Source organism: Nycticebus coucang, chromosome 8, assembly GCF_027406575.1.
Source record: "Nycticebus coucang isolate mNycCou1 chromosome 8, mNycCou1.pri, whole genome shotgun sequence".
Lineage (NCBI taxonomy): Eukaryota > Metazoa > Chordata > Mammalia > Primates > Lorisidae > Nycticebus > Nycticebus coucang.
Window position 1 is genome coordinate 83,033,044 of NC_069787.1, and position 21,597 is coordinate 83,054,640.

Genomic DNA, 21,597 nt, shown 5'->3' on the forward strand with positions numbered 1-21,597 from the left:
TTTGATCTGCATTTCTGTAATGGTTAATGATGTTGAGTAGCTTTTCATGTGCTTATTAGCCATTTGTATATCTTCTTTGGAGAAATGTTTACTCAAATCTTTGGCCCATTTTTTTTTTTTTTTTACTGTTGGGGATTCACTGAGGGTACAATAAGCTAGGTTACACTGATTGCAATAGGTTACACTGATTGCAATAGTTAGACAAAGTCCCTCTTGCAATCATGTCTTGCCCCCATAAAGTGTGACACACACCCAGGCCCCACCCCCCTCCCTCCGTCCCTCTTTCTGCTTTTCCTCCTCCCCCATAACCTTAATTGTCATTAATTGTCCTCATATCAAAATTGAGTACACAGATTCATGCTTCTCCATTCTTGTGATGCTTTACTAAGAATAATGCCTTCCACTTCCATCCAGGTTAATACGAAGGATGTAAAGTCTCCATTGTTTTTAATGGCTGAATAGTATTCCATGGTATACATATACCACAGCTTGTTAATCCATTCCTGGGTTGGTGGGCATTGAGGCTGTTTCCACATTTTGGCGATTGTAAATTGAGCTGCAATAAACAGTCTAGTACAAGTGTCCTTACGATAAAAGGATTTTTTTCCTACTGGGTAGATGTGCAGTAATGGGATTGCAGGAACAAATGGGAGCACTCTAGCTTGAGTGCTTTGAGGTTTCTCCAAACTTCCTTCCAGAAAGGTTGTACTAGTTTGCAGTCCCACCAGCAGTGTAAAAGTGTTCCCTTCTCTCCACATCCACGCCAGCATCTGCAGTTTTGAGATTTTGTGATGTGGGCCATTCTCACTGGGGTTAGATGATATCTCAGGGTGGTTTTGATTTGCATTTCTCTAATATATAGAGATGATGAACATTTTTTCATGTGTTTGTTAGCCATTCGTCTGTCATCTTTAAAGAAGGTTCTATTCATGTCTCTTGCCCATTGATACGTGGGATTGTTGGCTTTTTTCATGTGGATTAATTTGAGTTCTCTATAGATCCTAGTTATCAAGCTTTTGTCTGATTGAAAATATGCAAATATCTTTTCCCATTGTGTAGGTTGTCTCTTTGCTTTGGTTATTGTCTCCTTAGCTGTACAGAAGCTTTTCAGTTTAATGAAGTCCCATTTGTTTATTTTTGTTGTTGTTGCAATTGCCATGGCAGTCTTCTTCATGAAGTCTTTCCCCAGGCCAATATCTTCTAGTGTTTTTCCTATGCTTTCTTTGAGGATTTTTTTTTTTTTTTGTAGAGACAGAGTTTGACTGTACCGCCCTCGGTAGAGTGCCGTGGCGTGACACAGCTCACAGCAACCTCTAACTCTTGGGCTTACGTGATTCTCTTGCCTCAGCCTCCCAAGCAGCTGGGACTACAGGCGCCCGCCACAATGCCCGGCTATTTTTGGTTGCAGTTTGGCCGGGGCTGGGCTTGAACCTGCCACCCTCGGCATACGGGGCCGGCGCCCTACTCACTGAGCCACAGGCGCTGCCCTCTTTGAGGATTTTTATTGTTTCATGCCTTAAATTTAAGTCCTTTATCCATTTTGAATCAATTTTTGTGAGTGGGGAAAGGTGTGGGTCCAGTTTCAGTCTTTTACATGTAGACATCCAGTTCTCCCAACACCATTTATTGAATAGGGAGTCTTTCCCCCAAGGTATGTTCTTGTTTGGTTTATCGAAGATTAGGTGGTTGTAAGATGTTAGTTTCATTTCTTGGTTTTCAATTCGATTCCAAGTGTCTATGTCTCTGTTTTTGTGCCAGTACCATGCTGTCTTGAGCACTATGGCTTTGTAGTACAGACTAAAATCTGGTATGCTGATGCCCCCAGCTTTATTTTTATTACCAAGAACTGCCTTAGCTATACGGGTTTTTTTCTGGTTCTATACAAAACGCAGAATCATTTTCTCCAAATCTTGAAAGTACGATGTAGGTATTTTGATAGGAATGGCATTGAATAGGTAGATTGCTTTGGGAAGTATAGACATTTTAACAATGTTGATTCTTCCCATCCATGAGCATGGTATGTTCTTCCATTTGTTAATATCCTCTGCTATTTCATTTCTGAGGATTTCATAATTTTCTTTATAGAGGTCCTTCACCTCCTTCGTTAGGTATATTCCTAGGTATTTCATTTTCTTTGAAACTATGGTGAAGGGAGTTGTGTCCTTAATTAGCTTTTCATCTTGGCTGTTATTGGTGTACACAAAGGCTACTGACCTATGGACATGATTTTATATCCTGAAACATTACTGTATTTTTTGATGATTTCTAGGAGTCTTGTGGTTGAGTCTTTGGGGTTCTGTAAGTATAAGATCATGTCGTCAGCAAAGAGGGAGAGTTAGACCTCCTCTGCTCCCATTTGGATGCCCTTTATTTCCTTGTCTTGCCTAATTGTATTGGCTAGAACTTCCAGCACTATGTTGAATAGTAAAGGTGAAGTTGAATAGTAAAGGTGACAGAGGACAACCTTGTCTGGTTCCAGTTCTAAGAGCAAAAGCTTTCAGTTTTACTCCATTCAGTAAAATATTAGCTGTGGGTTTGTCATAGATAGTTTCGATCAGTTTTAGAAATGTGCCACCTATGCCTGTACTCTTCAGTGTTCTAATTAGAAAAGGATGCTGGATTTTATCAAATGCTTTTTCTGCATCTATTGAGAGGATCATGTGATCTTTATTTTTGCCTCTGTTAATATGGTGGATAACATTTATGGACTTGCATATGTTAAACCAGCCTTGCATCCCTGGGATGAAGCCTACTTGATCATGATGAATGACTTTTTTGATGATAAGCTGTAATCTATGGGCTAGGATTTTGTTGAGAATTTTTGCATCTATATTCATGAGTGAGATTGGTCTGAAATTCTCCTTTTTGGTTGGCTCTTTTCCTGGTCTTGGTATCAGGGTAATGTTTGCTTCATAGAATGTGTTGGGGAAGATTCCTTCTTCCTCAATTTTTTGGAATAATTTCTGCAGTACAGGAATCAGCTCTTCCTTGAAGGTTTGATAGAATTCTGGTGTGAAGCCATCTGGACCAGGGCATTTTTTGGTTGGAAGATTTTTTATTGTTTCTTTGATCTCAGTGCTTGAAATTGGTCTGTTCAGGAGGTCTATTTCTTCCTGGCTAAGTCTAGGGAGAGGGTGTGATTCCAAATATTGATCCATTTCCTTCACATTGTCAAATTTCTGGGCATAGAGTTTCTGGTAGTATTCAGCGATGATCTCTTCTATCTCTGTGGGATCAGTCATTATTTCCCCTTTATCATTTCTGATTGAGGTTACTAGAGATTTTACTTTTCTATTTCTCATTAGTCTGGCCAATGGTTTATCTATTTTATTTATTTTTTCAAAAAACCAACTCCTTGTTTCATTAATTTTCTGAATGATTCTTTTGTTTTCAATTTCATTGATCTCTGATTTGATTTTGGATATTTCTTTTCTTCTACTGAGTTTAGGCTTAGATTGTTCTTCTTTTTCCAAATCCATAAGATGGCTTGTGAGATTGTTGATGCGCTCTCTTTCTGTTTTTCGAATATAGGCATCTAAAGCGTTGAATTTTCCTCTCAAAACTGCTTTTGCAGTATCTCACAGGTTTTGGTAGCTTGTGTCTTGATTGTTGTTATGCTCAAGGAAGTTAATGATTTCCTGTTTTATTTCTTCCTGCACCCATCTGTTATTCAACAGAAGATTGTTTAATTTCCATGCCTTTGTTTGGGGTGGAGCGTTTTTGTGCCTTGTGGTCTGAGAAGATAAGATACAAGGTAAAATTTCAATTCTTTTGATTCTGTTGACATTTGTTTTGTGTCCCAGGGTATGATCAATTTTGGAGAATGTTCCATGGGGTGATGAGAAGAATGTATATTCTTTATCTTTGGGATGGAGTGTTCTATATGCGTCTATCAAGCACAGTTGTTCCAGGGTCTCATTTAAATCTCTTATATCTTTCTTTAATTTCTGTTTAGAAGGTCTGTCCAGCTCTGTAGGAGGAGTGTTAAAGTCCCCTGTTATGATGGTATTATGAGATATCATATTGCTCAGACTGAGTAAGGTCTGTTTCTGGAATCTGGGAACATTTAAATTGGGTGCATAAATATTTAGAATTGAAACATCTTCTTGTTGTATTTTTCCCTTGACCTAGATAAAGTGACCATCTTTGTCATTTTTGACTTTAGTTGCTTTAAATCCACATGAATCCTTAAATAAGATTGCAACTCCTCTTTTCTTCTGAATTCCATTTGCCTGAAAAATTGTCTTCCCACCCTTGACTTGGAGCTTTAATTTGCCTTTTGAAGCCAGATGTGTTTCTTGCACGCAGCAAATGGATGGCTTGTGTTTTTTAATCCACTCAGCCAACCTATGTCTCTTCCGTGGGGAATTCAAGCCATTAGCATTTATTAAGATAATTGATAAGTGTGGTAGTTTTCTATTCATCTTATTTGGTGAGAGTCCATTGCTTAGTTTTATCTTTTGCATCAGTGTGGAGGTTAGGTTCTGTCCTTTAATTTCTGAGTTCTTAATTTGCTGCTCATCCATTGTGGTGGTCAGTGTGCAGAACAGGTTAAAGTATTTCCTGTAGAGCTGGTCTTGTTGTTGCGAATTTTCTCAATGTTTGTATATCTGTAAATGATTTGAGTTCTCCATCAATTTTAAAGCTTAGCTTAGCAGGGTGCAGAATTCTGGGCTGGAAATTGTTCTGTTTAAGTAGATTAAAGGTAGATGACCATTGTCTTCTTGCTTGGAAAGTTTCATTAGAGAAGTCTGCGGTCAGTCTGATGGATTTGCACCTGTAGGTCAATTGGCGCTTACTCCTGGCAGCTTGCAGAATCTTTTCTTTTGTCTTGTCTTTGGACAGGTTCATCACAATGTGTCTTGGAGAAGCTTCGTTAGAGTTGAGGCGACCTGGGGTCCGATATCCCTCTGAAAGCAGTGTGTCAGAATCTTTGGTGATATTTGGGAAATTTTCTTTTATGATATTCTCTAGTATGGCTTCCATTCCTCTGGGGCATTCTTCTTCCCCTTCTGGAATTCCTATAACTCGTATGTTGGAACGCTTCATAAAGTCCCATAATTCTGACAGTGAACGTTCTGCTTTCTCTCTCTTCTTTTCTGCCTCTTTTACTATCTGAGTTATCTCAAGAACTTTGTCTTCTACCTCTGAAATTCTTTCTTCTGCATGGTCTAACCTGTTGCTGATACTTTCCATTGCATCTTTAAGTTCCCTGATTGACTGTTTCATTTCCTTCAGCTCTGCTATATCCTTTTTATATTCTTCATATCGTTCATCTCTGATTTGATTCTGTTTTTGGATTTCCTTTTGGTTATTTTCCACTTTATCAGCAGTTTCCTTCATGTTTCCATCATTTCTTTCATCATGTGTATTCCAAATTCCCTTTCTGTCATTCCTAAAATTTCTTTATGGGTGGAATCCTCTGCAGTAGCTACTTCATGGTCCCTTGGCGGGGTTGTTCTGGACTGGTTCTTCATGTTGCCTGGAGTTTTCTGCTGATTCTTCCTCATGAGTGATTTCTTTTATCTGTTTCCTTGCCCTAATTTTCCTTTCACTTCCTCTTGCTCTTTAAGTTTTCGTGCCTGTGGATTAAAGGTTCGATGAGTCCTTTTGTTACAGGACCAGAAGGGTGAGAAGGTTGAAGAGCAAGAAAGGGATGAAAGAAAGGAGGACCGAGTGAAAAGAAAAAAGAAATAGAGAAAGGAGAGGGGGTGGGTAAAAGGAATATTGACAAAAAGAAGAGAGGCACAGAAAGAAGGAGACAGAGCAATATAGGTGTGCAGTAGGGTACTTTGACACAACCTTAAAAAACACCCACCTTCTGGAGGTACCCAGTTGGGTGGTTCCCTTGAGGTCAGCAGCTCTTTGCTAACCTGGTCAGACACAGTACCCTACCTCCACCAAGTAGAGAGGAAAGACAAAAATGCTATAAATCAAACCAAAAGAAGGAAACAGAGAACTTTATGGGATAAAATTGGGTGAAAAACCAAATAATAGCAGTAGAAACACTAGCAAAAATGAAATTCTAGTTATTGAAAAAGGCAGCAATGGGAAATTATAATTACACTAGAAAAATTGAGAAAGAAAAAAGATCTGTATGGGAAAGGTTAAAATTAAAAAACAAAACAACATCAACAACATCAAAATAAAAAAACAATCAAACCAAAAAAAAACCCACAACCATATACAAAGCAGTATGTTTATGTTATTGAATATTGTCTGGGCAACACGTGGTCCTCTGTGGTAGGAGAAGTTAATCACAGTTCTGATACGGCTGGAGGCTGCTGATTTCTCAAACCTCAGCAGGTAGACACCCTAAATCTCTCTTCAGGTCACTTAAAAGGCACTTTGAACTTGTAAACTTGCTGAGCAGAATCTTTCCCAGGAAAGTGCTTCTCGCTGGAATCACTGCTGAAGTGGCTATCCACTTACCAGTGTGCCAAAGCGGGTCTCACCCTGCCCCTGAGGGTTTGGGCTGCAAGGCAGCTCAGACCCCACCCTTAGTCTCCTCAGTTGCTAGGTTACCAGCTCCCACCCGATTATAGCTCTCCAACCATGAGGGCGGAGCTTGCTGGGCCAGATCACTCACAATGGCTCCCTGAGGCCCACAGCCAAACACTATTTGCTCCGTCTGGCTCAGCGGCACAGACTGGGGCCCTAGATAATGGCCAAAGTTCTCCACACTCCCGCTGAGGCTCTCCCCAGGGCAGTTCAACTGAGTGCCAAGTCCAAAGACACCAAAACAATTCACAGGTAAGGCTTTTCCGGTTTGCAGTCTCGCTGCTACTGAATTTACAGTTGCGGGTGGGTTTAGACCCATTGAACACACGCGACCACTTGCCGGTTTTGCACTGTTTTTGTCTTCCCCTTGGGGTGCAGAAGTCTCTTGCTGACTCCCTGTATCCTCACAGGGGTGATGATAGGCAGATCCCACCTACCAGAGATGCCTGGCGTCCTATCTCCCCAGACTCTCTCGGGGAGAGAGATGCAAGGAAGCTGTTACTCGGCTGCCATCTTGCTGTCCAGCCCTTTTTGCCCATTTTTGAATCAGGTTGTGTTTTAAATAGTTATTGTATTTTAGGAGTTCTCTATATATTCTGGATTTTTATCCCATATCAAATATATGATTGCAAATATTTCAATTCTGTGAGTTGCCTTTTTACTCTGTTGATACATAGGATTTTTAAATTTTTGTGTAGTCTACTGCATCTACTTTTCTTCTTGTTGCCTCTGCCCTTAGTGTTATATCTAAGAAATTGCCAGATCTAATATTGTGAAGCTGTTGCTCTGTCTGTCCTTCTTAGAGCTTTATTGTTTGGGGTCTTAACTTACATTTAGCACTTGATGAATGTTGAATTATTTTTTGTATATGTCATTAGGTAAGTGTTCAACTTCATTCTTTTGCATGTAGATATCTAGTTTTTTTAGCACCATTTGTTAGAAAGACTGTCTTTCTCTCATTGAATGATCTTGGAACTCTTGTCAAAAATCATTTGACCTTATGTATAAGGATTTATTTCTGGGATGTCTTTTATGAAGTTTTGAAATGAGGACATTAGGAAGTTTTGGTTCTCCAGCTTTGTTCTTTTTCAAGATTGTTGGTGCTTAGCCAGGTGTTGTCGTGGGTGCCTGTTGTCCCAGCTACTTGGGAGGCTGAGGCAAGAGAATCGCTTAAGCCCACGAGTTGGAGGTTGCTGTGAGCTGTGTGAGGCCATGGCACTCTACTGAGGGCCATAAAGTGAGACTCTGTCTCTACAAAAAAAAAAAGATTGTTGGTGCTATTCATGAGATTCCATGTGGATTTTAGGTTGGATTTTTCTACTGCAAAAGGTGTCATTGGACTTTTGATAGAGACTGCTTTTGAATCTGTAGATGGCTTTGGACAGTATTGACATTTTAAATACTAAGTCTTCCAGTGCACAAATAGTACAGTATGTGTTTCCATTTGTTTTTGCCTTTTAAAATTGCTTTTAGTCAGTGTACGCATCTTTTACTTCTTTGGTTAATTCCTAAGTATTTTATCTTTTTTGATGTTAATGTAAATGGAATTGTTTTTGTAATTTCCTTTTCAGACTGTTAATTAAATTAGTTAAAAATCAGTTATACAGAAATACATAACTATTATATATACAGTTATATAGAAATATAACTGATTTCTATGTGTTGACCTGCTACTTTGCTGAATTCATTTATTTTAATGGTTTCTTTGTATGTGGAATCATTAGGGTTTTCTCCATATAAAATCATACCATCTGCAGAGAGAGATAATTTTATTTCTTCTTTCTTGATTTGGATACTTAATTCCTATTTCTGTGATTTTTCTTGTTTAATTGTTCTGGCTAGAATTTTCAGTACTTTGTTGAATGGAAGTGGTAAAATGAGAATCTTGCCTTGTTTCTGATCTTAGAAGAAAAGCTTTTAGTCTTTGACTATTAAGTATGAGGTTTGCCATGGACTCTTATTTTTTCCTTCTTTTTTTTTTTTTAGACACAGAGTCTCACTTTATCACCCTTGGTAGAGTGCCATGGCATCACACAGCTCCTCCAACTCCTAGGCTTAGGGGTTTCTCTTGTCTCAGCCTCCTGAGTAGCTGGAACTACAGGCACCCGCACAATGCCCAGCTATTTTTTTGTTGCAGTTTGGCGCTACCCTCAGTATGTGGGGCTGGCGCCCTACTCACTGAGCCACAGGCACCGCCCATGCCCTGGATTTTTTTTTTTTATCCATTTCTTTTTTTTTTTTATTAAATCATAGCTTTGTACATTAATGCGATCATGGGGCACCATACACTAGTTTCACAGACTGTTTGGCGCATTTTCATCATTCTGGTTAACATAGCCTTCTTGGCATTTTCTTAGTTATTGTGCTAAGACATTTACATTCCACTTTTACTAAGTTTCACATATACCCTTGTGAGATGCACCACAGGTGTAACCCCACCAATCCCCCTCCCTCCCCTTTCCTCCTTCCCCCTATTCTTAGGTTGTAGCCGGGTTATAGCTTTCATGTGAAAGCCATAAATTAGTTTCATAGTAGGGCTGAGTACATTGGATACTTTTTCTTCTATTCTTGAGATACTTTACTAAGAAGAATATGTTCCAGCTCCATCCATGTAAACACGAAAGAGGTAAAGTCTCCATCTTTCTTGAAGGCTGTGTAATATTCCATGGTGTACATATACCAGAATTTATTAATCCATTCGTGGATTGATGGGCACTTGGGTTTTTTCCATGATTTAGGAATTATGAATAGGGCTGCAATAAACATTTTGGTACAAGTATCTTTGTTATGGTGTGATTTTTGGTCTTCTGGGCATATGCCTAGTAGAGGAATTATAGGATTGAATGGCAGATCTATTTTTAGATCTCTAAGTGTTCTCCATACATCTTTCCAAAAGGAATGTATTAATTTGCATTCCCACCAGCAATGCAAATTCAGTGTAGAAGTGTTCCCTTTTCTCTACATCCACGCCAACTTCTCTGGTCCTGGGATTTTGTGATACAGGCTAATCTTACTGGAGTCAGATGATATCTCAACATAGTTTTGATTTGCGTTTCTCTGATGATTAAAGATGATGAGCATTTTTTCATATGTCTGTAGGCTGCGCGCCTGTCTTCTTCAGAGAAGTTTCTCCTCAAATCCCTTGCCCAGCCTGCGATGGGATCACTTGTTCTTTTTTTGCTTATATGTTTGAGTTCTGTGTGGATTCTGGTTATTAAACCTTTGTCGGATACATAACCTGCAAATATCTTCTCCCATTTTGAGGGCTGTTTGCTTGCTTTACTTACTGTGTTCTTGGCTGTGCAGAAGCTTATTAGTTTGATCAGGTCCCAGTAGTATATTTTTGAAGCTGCTTCAATTGCCTGGGGGGTCCTCCTCATAAAATACTGGCCATGGACTTTTCTTATATGCTTATTATCTTAAGGTAGTCTCCTTGTAGTCCTAGTGTATTGAACATTATTGTGAAGGCGTGTTGAATTGTCAAATGCTTTCTCTACATCCATGGACATAATCGTGGGGATTTTTTTTCTTCATTTTGTTAATGTCGGGTATTGCATTGATTAATTTTTGTATGTTAAATGATTATTGTGTTTTTAGAATTAGTGTCACTTGATCATGATATGGATTGAAAATACTCAAAGAGGGCGGCGCCTGTGGCTCAGTTGGTAAGGTGCCGGCCCCATATACCGAGGGTGGCGGGTTCAAACCCGGCCCCAGCTGAACTGCAACCAAAAAATAGCCGGGCGTTGTGGCGGGTGCCTGTAGTCCCAGCTACTCGGGAGGCTGAGGCAAGAGAATCGCTTAAGCCCAGGAGTTGGAGGTTGCTGTGATCTGTGTGAGGCCACGGCACTCTACCGAGGGCCATAAAGTGAGACTCTGTCTCTACAAAAAAAAAAAAAAGAAAATACTCAAAGAAAAAAAGAAAAAAAAAGGAAAAGGAAAACCATGAAACAAACCAACAATAAAAAATAGACAACACCTTAAAAAATACACAGAATAGCAACTATTTACATAGCAATTTTATTAGGTACTCTTAAGTAATATAGAGATGATGGAGGGATATGTGTTGGTTATATGGAAATACTATGTCATTTTATGTCAAGTACTTGGAGTGTCTGTGGATTTTGTAACCATGGAGGTCCTGCAACCAATCCTCCATGAGTATTGAAGGTTGAGTACTTTCTAGTCTACTATTTTCCCATTTTTCCAGGATTTTCTTCTTACCTATGGTTTTCTGCCTTGCATTCTTTCAGACTCCTGTAGCAGTGAAAATCTGTATTAGATATTTGGTGTTTAGCCCTGGAGGACTTTGTATTGCAGTTGACCTTTTTATTTATGTAATGTGTGTTCATCTCCTGACTATTGTAATTTTTTTTTTTTTTTTTGAGACAGGGTCTCACTCTGTCACCCTCAGTAGAGTGCTGTGGTGTCACAGCTCACAGCAACCTCAAACTCTTGGGTTTAAGCATTTATCTTGCCTCAGCCTCTGACATAGCTGGGACTGTAGGTGCTCGCCACAATACCTGGGTATTTTTTGTTGTTGTTGTTGCAGTTGTCATTATTGATTAACTGGCCCAGGCCAGGTTTGAACCCGCCAGTGTTAGTGCATGTGGCTGGCGCCAAGCCTGTTACTATTATAATTTAATAGTAAGGATGAATATCTCATTTTAATGTGTGGATTCTACAGTCACCCATGTAGAACAACCTCAGTGGGAATGATGTTCATTTCTACTTCATAATGTTGTTGGAAGGACTACATATAAAGAGTAATTATAGCTAATATTTATTGAGAACTTATCTGTGCCAGGCACCATTTTATTGCTTTTTATATATCAAACAAGATAGTCAGTGTAAAGTGTTCATATGCCAGACATACTATTATTCTCATTATGAATTGAGCAAAAATTAAAATTTGCTTTGTGATAGAGCACTAAGCAACTTTCATTAACTTGTCTGTTATTATGCCCTGTTGTAATGTGGCTGCTAATCCTATCCCCAATATGAGTAACTGAATAAATTTTTGTGTTTCAAGATGGTGCCACTGATACTACTGGAAACCTTTTTTTTTTTCCACCAGAGAATCTTACTGTGTTGCCCCAGGCTAGAGTGCTGTGGCCTCAACCTAGCTCATAACAACCTCCTGGGCTCAGGCTAAATCATCTTGCCTCAAACTCCCAAGTAGTTAGGGTTACAGGTGCCTGTCACAGTCCCTGGATAGTTTTTTCTATTTTTAGTATCGACAGGGATCTCAGTTTGTTCAGGCTGGTCTCCAACTCCTGAGCTCAAGTGATCAGCCTGGCTTAGCCTCCCAGAATATAAGAATTACAGGTGTGAGCCATCATGCTCAATCTGATAACCATTTTTATTTGTGTTTCTATCCTCTTTGTTATAGTATACACATGTATTCTTTTGTGTTTGTAACTGTAATTGTTGTTTATAACTCTTCTGTCCTACTTAACAAGATGCCCCATTACTTTGTTTAAAATGATGGTCACCATTGTGAATTGTTGTCATATTGATATTATTCACATTTGTATTATTTTAGTGTATTGTAGAACCTTAGGAAAAGATGTTATTTTATAATTATCAGAAGCAGTGCCTTCCATAAGTATGCTAGTTATTCTGTTGCTTTTTTTAAATAAAAGCATCTGCTAATAAAACCCAAGATACTGGAAGTTTTGCATTTATGGTCAACACTTGAGGGTTTTAGAAAACAGCCAAATTAGAAAGCTAAGTATTGGAGAAGAACTAAATTTAGTTCAGGGTTTCTAATCAAGTTAGACTTATATTTAGCTAACTGGATAATGATAGTTCTCCCAAATTCGTTGAATTGTGACCAAGTTATAAATACATGTCACTTAAGGCTGCAGTAGTACTTATACAAAATTTTATAGTTCAGTTTATCTAAGGTAATTCCAGTTTTGCAAAATTTCTGGTACCTTTGTCACAAACCTAACACATTTTTGGGAGCAGTGTCTTCCATAATGTATAAAGAACAAGGTAGTTTTTGCCTACCGCAGTGTCTATATATCAGAGACCATATGTTAAACTAAGGGTGTATGTAATTAATGGGAACAGTGTTTCCCATAAGTTTCTTCATGCAATGACATCTTCAAAGCTTGAAGATTGTTAGTATCAAACATGTATTCTCAACTTCCTACAGTTCTGTTTTAGTTGCAGAAACATTTGTGGTCATTAAACATTTGAGTAAATTAAATCATTGTAAAATCAAATTACTTCCTTCAGGTTTTTAAAAAGTTAATGTGGATGTTACCACTGTGGTTTCTCCAGGTCATCTGTTTAACAGGATAGTAGCATACATTATGGTGTTTGCTGTTGACAGATGAATTTAATTTTATCCCCTTGTTTCCGTGTTATCTCCTATATACTTAGAGTGAAGGATGTCAGGAGGTGAACCTTGCAAAAAATCTTTAATCATGTCTGCTGATCCTAGTATGTAGTGGTTACAAGTTAAATGCAGATATGAACAAATAAATTTGAACACGTGAGCCTTCTCTACAAACCTAATAATTAGCTATTTGACATAGGACAGTTCAAAACTGCCGCTTAAGAAAACGTCCATAGAGTCTCTTAGGTTCTCAAATGCAGTATCACTTACCTAAGTTACAGTAGACTGTTCTGGATGATTGCAGCCTCACTTGTTTCAGTACTCAGTCTCTTTAATCTTCACAGTGTTTCATCTTGGACTGATACTTAGTGTAGGTAGGTGAAAAGCCATAGCTGGGGATTTCTGGCTTGAGTATCATGTGTACAGACTTTTTATGGAAGCTCAGTGACTTAAGGCAAAATATGAATAAAAGGCACACATTTTATAGCAGTTGTCTCTTCCCAGACTCCTTTCTATGGTTAGGGTTGAGTTATTGCCAATCAAGCAAGCCAATGAGTGGGAAGAGGCTTAATATTACTGAATAAACTGTGTGTCTGACTAGTGGCAACCTGCTAGTCTTCAGATTTTTTCGGGTTGTGGATATCATGTGCATTTGAAGGTAAAGGATAAGATGAGCAAGTTCTGCCACGATTGTCTATCCTAGAACTTGCATGAACTTTACTGTGTTTGCTCTTTGAATGTTGAAATTTTAGACTTTGTCAACCTACTGCTCAGCTACATCTTTATAAAGACTGTTAAGTCTTTATAATTTTAAATAAGCCAGTATGTGCAACAATGTGGAAATTTTGTATCTTTATTTAATAAATTGCTTGAACACTGGAAAAAAAAAAGAAAAGATGTTATTGTAACTGTCCTTTTTTAAGGCTCACTGTAGAGAGGGATAAACCAGTGACAGAATTTTATGAAAAAACTCTCTAACTTCATATTCAAAATATACCTGTACCTTTGAAGGTGAAGATTCTTAGGAATAGGTGAATACTCACAAGGTTTTGAAAGGGATATGTTCTTACAACTGTAAAGTCGGGGAGTGGTTTTAGGATTTTAGTGAAATTTTGGTGAAATGGTGGTGAAGAGTGGGGAACAGTGAGGTTGATAGCAGAGTTTCAGGTTCTTGGTCTCAGTGATTTGAAGAATAAATCTGCAGACCACAAATTGGTGGTAAGACAGAATTTATTTACAGAAAAGAATATGAAAACACTAAAGATCCTGGAGAGAAAACCCAAGTCGGGGAGAAAAGCTCTCTTTGTCTCTCTCTTTCCCGTCCCTCTCGGTCTAGTGGTATATATAGGTGCATAGGTTCCTTGGCCAGGAAATGAATGGACACAGTCTTCCCTGGGGCAAGGCGAATGAATGTATAAATGAATGGACACAGTCCATTCATGGAATTGAGGCCTAGGAAACTTACACGAAATTGACCTAGGCATAGGAAATGGGGGTTCTGTATTTAGTCATAAGTGTAAAGGGAAGGAAACATGGAGGCACCAGTGTCTCCCCACCAGTTGTTCCGCTCCTTTGGCTATTGGAGCCTGGGGGGTGGGGTGGGAGGCTCCCCGCCCTTGCCTACCCTCCAGCCAGCTGGTTCCTGTGCCGCCTGCCGCCGCACGGAAACAGCCAAGGCAGAGGCAGCAGGTCCTCCAGCTCAGCTTGGCTGAGCTGGCTGGGGCGCCACCGCGCCACCTGTCCTGTATCAAGGTTTACTTGTCTTTCCTGTAGGCTGTTACTCCTCCAGATATATATCTGTTAACTTATTTGCTCAAAATGAGAAACACTGTCAACCTTGCTAATTTCATTTTAGTAAATATAAATTGAATCAGAAGAGAAAATATTAAGTCTGATTATAACCCCCTTTTGTTTTGAGTGGTGACTTTGTATTTACAAAATGACATATTCTTTTACTAAAAAGTATAAGAAAACCATCACATCATCTGACCTCCATTCTTTATTTCTCTACGTATCTAGTTACAATGTCATGAACGTCAATAAGGAAGAGATTTAGGATGGGTAGTAATCAAGATTGTTAACTGCTGCAAGGAAGACAGCAAGAATGTAGACTGAAAAAGAATGTAGTTTTGTTTATTAGGACATCAGTGATCATTTCTGTAAGAAATTTCTGAGAAGTTCTAGGAAGAGAAGGTCGGATTGCAAGGGGTTAAGGAAAAGCAGGGGTATGAATAGTCATCAAGGTCATACTTTGAATTTTGCTGTGGTTTTAATTTTAACTGTAGTTTGGACACCATAATAATTTGGGAAGGGGACATGAAGCAAAGGAACTAAAGGACATAGCATTACTGGTACAGTGGGCTCTTGTGGGCAAGTCATGTATAGCATATTATTTATAACTCTGGGTTATAAACAACTAATATAGATGTGAACTTACAGAAAATGAAACTTGTTTGTATGTTGAGAAGGAGTTTTGCCTATATTGAAAATGCTTGACCAGATTACTTAATTAAACTGTACTGAGTTATCAGAATTTTACACTATATTGAAAATTCTTACAGGTTTTAATGCTGACACTGCAGAATGATCCTCCTTCTTTGGAAACTGGTGTTCAAGATAAAGAAATGTTAAAAAAATATGGAAAATCATTTAGAAAAATGATTTCATTATGCCTTCAAAAAGATCCAGAGAAAAGGTAAAATATGGAAGTTTACTGTCCTCTCTGTCTGATATGTAAACCACTGTGGGAACGCTAACAACCACATACATATATGCACAGGGAATTGTTTGCGCATATTAGAAGAACTAAATATAAACTTTTAAAAAAGTACACAGAGACCATTATAATAGATTGGTAATAAATGAATTGATTTCGACCTCCTTTGTTGTGTACAGTGTACCTAAATAGTTTAGCTATTTCCTGATTCATTTCTTATAATTATAAAATTGTACATTGTGAATTCTGTATTAAAATGTCAAGTTAGTGGAAGAGATTTGTTTTCAATTTGCATTTAAAATTTATAAACATTTTTTTTTGTTGTTGTTGAGACAGAGTCTCACTGTACCGCCCTTGATAGAGTACCGTGGCGTCACACGGCTCACAGCAACCTCTAACTCTTGGGCTTAGGTGATTCTCCTGCCTCAGCCTCCTGAGTAGCTGGGACTACAGGCGCTCGCCACAACGCCCGGCTATTTTTTATTGCAGTTTGGCCGGGGCTGGGTTTGAACCCGCCACCCTTGGCATATGGGGCCGGCGCCCTACTCACTGAGCCACAGGCGCTGCCCAAAATTTATAAACATTTTAATGCCATTTACAATATTAATAACAAAAGAAATACACACAGCAAGTTTATATTTAGTGTGACACAGTCACACTTAATTTTCATGTTAGAAGACATTTTAGTAAGTAGACCTAAAATTTCAATAGCTTCCTTGTTAATACTAAACAGGTAGAATGGCAAATGTGCAAATAAATAAGAATATCTAATGTATGTAATTTTATGAATTGGACCAAATCATAGAATGTTGGAGTTCATTAAGTACAATCTTTCATTTTTGAAGTCACCTGATACCCTGCAGGGGTGGGGAAACTGTGGCCTCCTTAAGTGCTGCCTATGCCGCCTTTTGACTGAATCTAAATTTTGTAGAAAGAATCCTTTTATTAAAAGGGGTGCAGCAGCTTTTCTTGGCTCACTTGGTGCTTAAAAAAGAGCAATCTTGGGCGGCACCTGTGGCTCAGTCGGTTGGGCGCCGGCCCCATATACCGAGGGTGGCGGGTTCAAACCTGGCCCCGGCTGAATTGCAACCAAAAAAAAAATAGCCGGGTGTTGTGGCAGGCGCCTGTAGTCCCAGCTACTGAGGCAAGAGAATCGCTTAAGCCCAGGAGTTGGAGGTTGCTGTGAGCTGTGTGATGCCACGGCACTCTACCCAGGGCCATAAAGTGAGACTCTGTCTCTACAAAAAAAAAAAAAAAAAAGAGCAATCTTGAAATCAGAAGAGCTCAGGTCTCCCACTGCTCTTGGAATCTGAAAGTCTTGATCCTAGTTTGGGGTTCTTTTCCCACTAAATTTTATTTTTGTGTTTCATGTATATATTCAACTCAGCTTCTTAGCACTGAGTTCTTTAATTTTGGTTTCTGTAAAGATGAACAAAAATAACAGTTTTTGCCATTCTTAATCATGTCTCTAGTGTATGTAATAGGGCTTTTTAGAATTTACAGTTGGGAATACTGGAAAGGATAAGAAAAACAGAGGCAGCAAAGTTTATACCTGTGTTTTGGAATTTTTTTTTTTCCTGTTTCTGAGTAAATGTTTTAAAAAGATGGAGAGCTTCTACTTTTCCAAGTTAGTTAATTAAAAGAAGAAAACACTCTTGTTACAAATACCTAGAAATGCCAGATAAAATTTTTCAAACTTAGTGATCCTTGGATGCCAGAAATAACGAGAAAGCTATAAGTCAGCGGTTCTCAACTTGTGGGTCATGACCCACAGGAACTGTATTAAAGGGCCCGGAATTAGGAAGGTAGAGAACCACTGCTATAAGTGAAAGAAGAAATATTGTGAAATAATCTGATGGCTGCCCTCAGTGGGACATAATTCGTTCCAATAACCTACAGGTTTGGACTTATTACTCCCATGTGGAGAATGGAATTGAGGTCTTGGGCCCACTTAGTGGGGATTTTGAATTGAGATCCTGCTTAAAGTTAAGACCTTCAGACATCTGCATCCTTAGCAAAAGGACCGGAATAAAAACTGTCCATCATCTCTTAAGAAGAGAGCAGAAATCTCTCCTGAAAAAATCAAGCCCTTTGAATTGGATATTCTGTAGGTTTAGAGTTTAAATTTCTACTATCCATATTATCCAGGAAGCCACAGGATTAAAATAAAAACTTCTCAGCATGCCAGTTTTATTTTGGGAGAAGCAATTACTGAACTCCACTGGAAGAACATCCCATGGGATTCCTAAACAGAAGGCCCCACTGAAGATAAGATTACAATCCCAAATTAAGAAATACACAGTGAAACAATGTTTGCAGACGGATTTGTGCTCCAAGAAATTTAGATAATGCAGTGATAATCAGAAAAGATATAATACATATGTTTAAAATAATTAAAATTATAGAAGAAATCAAAACTGCAAGAGACTATGACTATCACAATAGAATAAAGTAGCACTGCTAACAATGAAAATTTTGATAATTAAAATTTGAAACATAGTGGATTCCTATGAGTGTGGGCTGGGTTTACTGACTTGCTTCTGATGAATAGAGTATGAAAGAGGAAAAATAGCAATATTTCTTCCCAGGGAAGAAACTTCTACCAGGTGATCAAAGTTAACTCACCATTAATAAAATACATTGATATTTTGTACCTATGTACCTCCTGGTAATGATACAATGAGAAGGATATGTCGCCTATGAAGTATTCTTTCTCCAAATTAGTAACTTAAGTATATAATTAGAAAAAATCCGACAAAACCAGAGGAATATGCTACAAAATACCTGATGAGTACTCTTTAAAGTGTCAAAGAAAAGAGAGACTAAGAAACTCTCACAGATTGGAGTAGATGGAGAGACAAAGACTAAATGCAACAAGGTTTCCTGTATTAGACCCTAGAACAGAAAACAGACAATAGTGGAAAAAGTAGAAATCTGAATAAAGTCTATAGTTTAGTTAGTGGTATCATACCAGTGTTAATATTTTAGTTAATTTCTTGATAATTACATCATGGTTATGTAAGATGATAAACTAAGTGGAAATTGATGAAAGATATGTAGGGCTCTGTAGTATCTTTGTAGCCCTTCTGTAAGTCTAAAAATTATATCAGTTTCTGTAAGTCTAAAATTATTTTAAAACTTTTTTCTAAAAATTAAATAAAAACCCTAGAAGCTATAGAAAATCAATTCCAGTTTGTAAACTGTAATTACATTTCATTTAGAACATTTCTAAGTTAAAATAAAACACAAAAAAACTCTCAATGGACTGGTTAAATGGACCAGCCAAATAAAACAAAAAAAGATAATTATTTATTGACACATCAAGTATGAAGCATTGTTGTAAACACTTAACATCTCGCATTAATTTTCACAGTAATCCTATGAGGATGGCACTTATTTTCCTGTATTTTATAAAAGAAGAAACTGAATCAGAGAGTTAAGTAGCCTTGCCCAAAGTTACACAGCTAATAAAATGGTAGGGTTAGAATTCTAACCCACGCAGTTTGACTAGAGTGTTTGTTGTTACTCACATAATATTATACTGAGGTGATTGCTCAGAATGTAGCACAGAAAGATAAAAGACATACAAAAGAAACAATAGGACACAATGAGAATATTCAGTATGTATATATGCATAAATATGCACTTACCAGGGAGAGACTAGAGAGAATGTGGGAAAAGCAGTATTTAAAGAAATAACAGTTGAGAATTTTCCATAATTAATGAAACACATATATTCTCAGATTAAAGAATCATCTCCCCCAAATTCCTCTACTTGAATACATTGTTATGACACTACTAGCTACAAATCAAAGATAAGCTTTCACATGTAAACTCAAGACACAGATGATCAGCTGAGGATTAGCAGGTAGATTAACAGCCACTTCCCTGATAACAACTGGGCCAGCATTTCAAGTCGTGTTTTGCTTAATGAGGGGGATACATTCTGAGAAATGTATCGTTAGGCTATTACATCATTGAGTGATCATAATGGAGGGTGCTTACACAAACCTAGATAGCCTTTTATACACCTTGGCTACATGGTGTAGTTGATTGCTCTGACCATCACTAGATTATATGGTCTGTTGTTGGCCAAAAAGTCATTTGGGCACATAGTGGTGACTGTTAGCCCACAGTGAGCATGAAATTAAGATCTTTCTTACACAAAAACTGAATTTTTTATTCACATTCTATCCTTTAAAGAATTTAAAGAATTCATATAAGTTATACCTTAGAAAGAAGGAAATGTATCCAGAAGAAAGGAATGAATGATAAACAATGTTATGTGGACAAATTGTTGAGCATATTGAAATCTTGACTGAATGACAAAACAAGCATGGTGATGTCTAATTTCATTTTATATAACACTTTCACATTTATTCACTTTCTTAATCTTTATAATAATCCTCTGAGGCACCAGATCTCAAGCTTGAATGCACATTGGAATTACCTGGGATATTTTAAAAATTACTGATCCTTGGATTTGTTCCTAAAGATTCTGCTTTAATTTGTGTGATGTACAGCCTGATCACTGGGAATTTTAAATATTCCCCAGATATTCAAGTGCACAGCCTTATTTACGAATTACTGCTTTTGGATTGCAGTACATTGAGCTCCATAGAGACAGCGCCAGGGCAAGTGAGAGCCGGATGGGCACTGGGCGACTCTGTGCCTCGCTGAGGAAAAATAACTAAACATGGGCAGGAGATCCTTAGAAGCTGAGAGGCAAAATGTCATCATGTGCATTCTTTGTGCAAACTTGTTGGGAGGAGCACAAGAAGAAGCACCCAGATGCTTCAGTCAACTTCTCAGAGTAAGAAGTGCTCAGAGAGGTGGAAGACCATGTCTGCTAAAGAGAAAGGAAAATTTGAAGATACGGCAAAGGCAGACAAGGCCCGTTATGAAAGAGAAATGAAAACCTACATCCCTCCTAAAGGGGAAACAAAAAAGAAGTTCAAGGATCCCAATGCACCCAAGAGGCCTCCTTCGGCCTTTTTCTTGTTCTGTTCTGAGTATCGCCCAAAAATCAAAGGAGAACATCCGGCCTATCCACTAGTGATGTTGCAAAGAAGCTGGGGGAGATGGGGAATAACATTGCTGCCGATGACAAGCAGTCCTGTGAAAAGAAGGCCGCAAAGCTGAAGGAAAAATACAAAAAGGATATTGCTGTATACCGAGCTAAAGGAAAGCCTGATGCAGCGAAAAAGGGAGTCGTCAAGGCTGAAAAAAGCAAGAAAAAGAAAGAGGAGGAGGATGATGAGGAAGATTAAGAGGATGAAGAGGAAAAGATAGATGAAGAAGATGATGGTGAATAAGTTGGTTCTAGCGCAGTTTTTTTTCTTGTCTATAAAGCATTTAACCTCCCTGTACACTACTCACTCCTTTTAAAGAAAAAATTGAAGTGTAAGGCTGTGTAAGATTTGTTTTTAAACTGTACAGTGTCTTTTTTTGTATAGTTAACACACTACCGAATGTGTCTATAGATAGCCCTGTCCTGGTGGTATTTTCAATAGCCACTAACCTTGCCTGGTACAGTATGGGGGTTGTAAATTGGCATGGAAATTTAAAACAGGTTCTTGTTGATGCATGTCACAAATTAGTTATATATGGGGATGGTAGTTTTTTTATCTTCAGTTGTCTGATGCAGCTTATACAAAATAATTGTTCTGTTAACTGAATACGACTCTGTAATTGCAAAAAAAAGTTGCAGCTGTTTTGTTGACATTCTGAATGCTTTTAAGTAAATACAATATTTTTTATTAAAAAAAATTATTGCTTTTGGGCAGTGTGGCCAAGTAATACCGAACCTTAGATGAGTTGTGGTTTGCTCAGGATCACACGGAAGGCAAAATCAGGTCCATTCTCTTTCTTAAGTGTTAAATTCTTTATTCTGAATGATGCTCTTTTAAAAGTTTGGACAATTGACAATTGTCAACATTTGCCTTTATTCAGAAGGAAATAAGCCAAGGTACAGTGGAGATGAAAACTGAGTTTTTGGGGGATGTGCTTAGAGAATCTTTGCTTTTTAAAA

General features: G+C 38.1%; 1 protein-coding gene across 8 annotated transcripts in view; it reads left to right on the plus strand.

The window, feature by feature from the left end:
* The window catches only part of OXSR1 (oxidative stress responsive kinase 1), a 159,844-nt gene that overhangs the window by 105,994 nt on the left and 32,253 nt on the right, over positions 1-21,597 (plus strand). For all 8 annotated transcript variants that reach the window (XM_053599845.1, XM_053599840.1, XM_053599842.1 and 5 more), the window contains one exon: positions 15,412-15,545. In XM_053599845.1, coding sequence (XP_053455820.1) covers positions 15,412-15,545 — 134 coding nt within the window. The remainder of the gene's footprint in view (positions 1-15,411; positions 15,546-21,597) is intronic.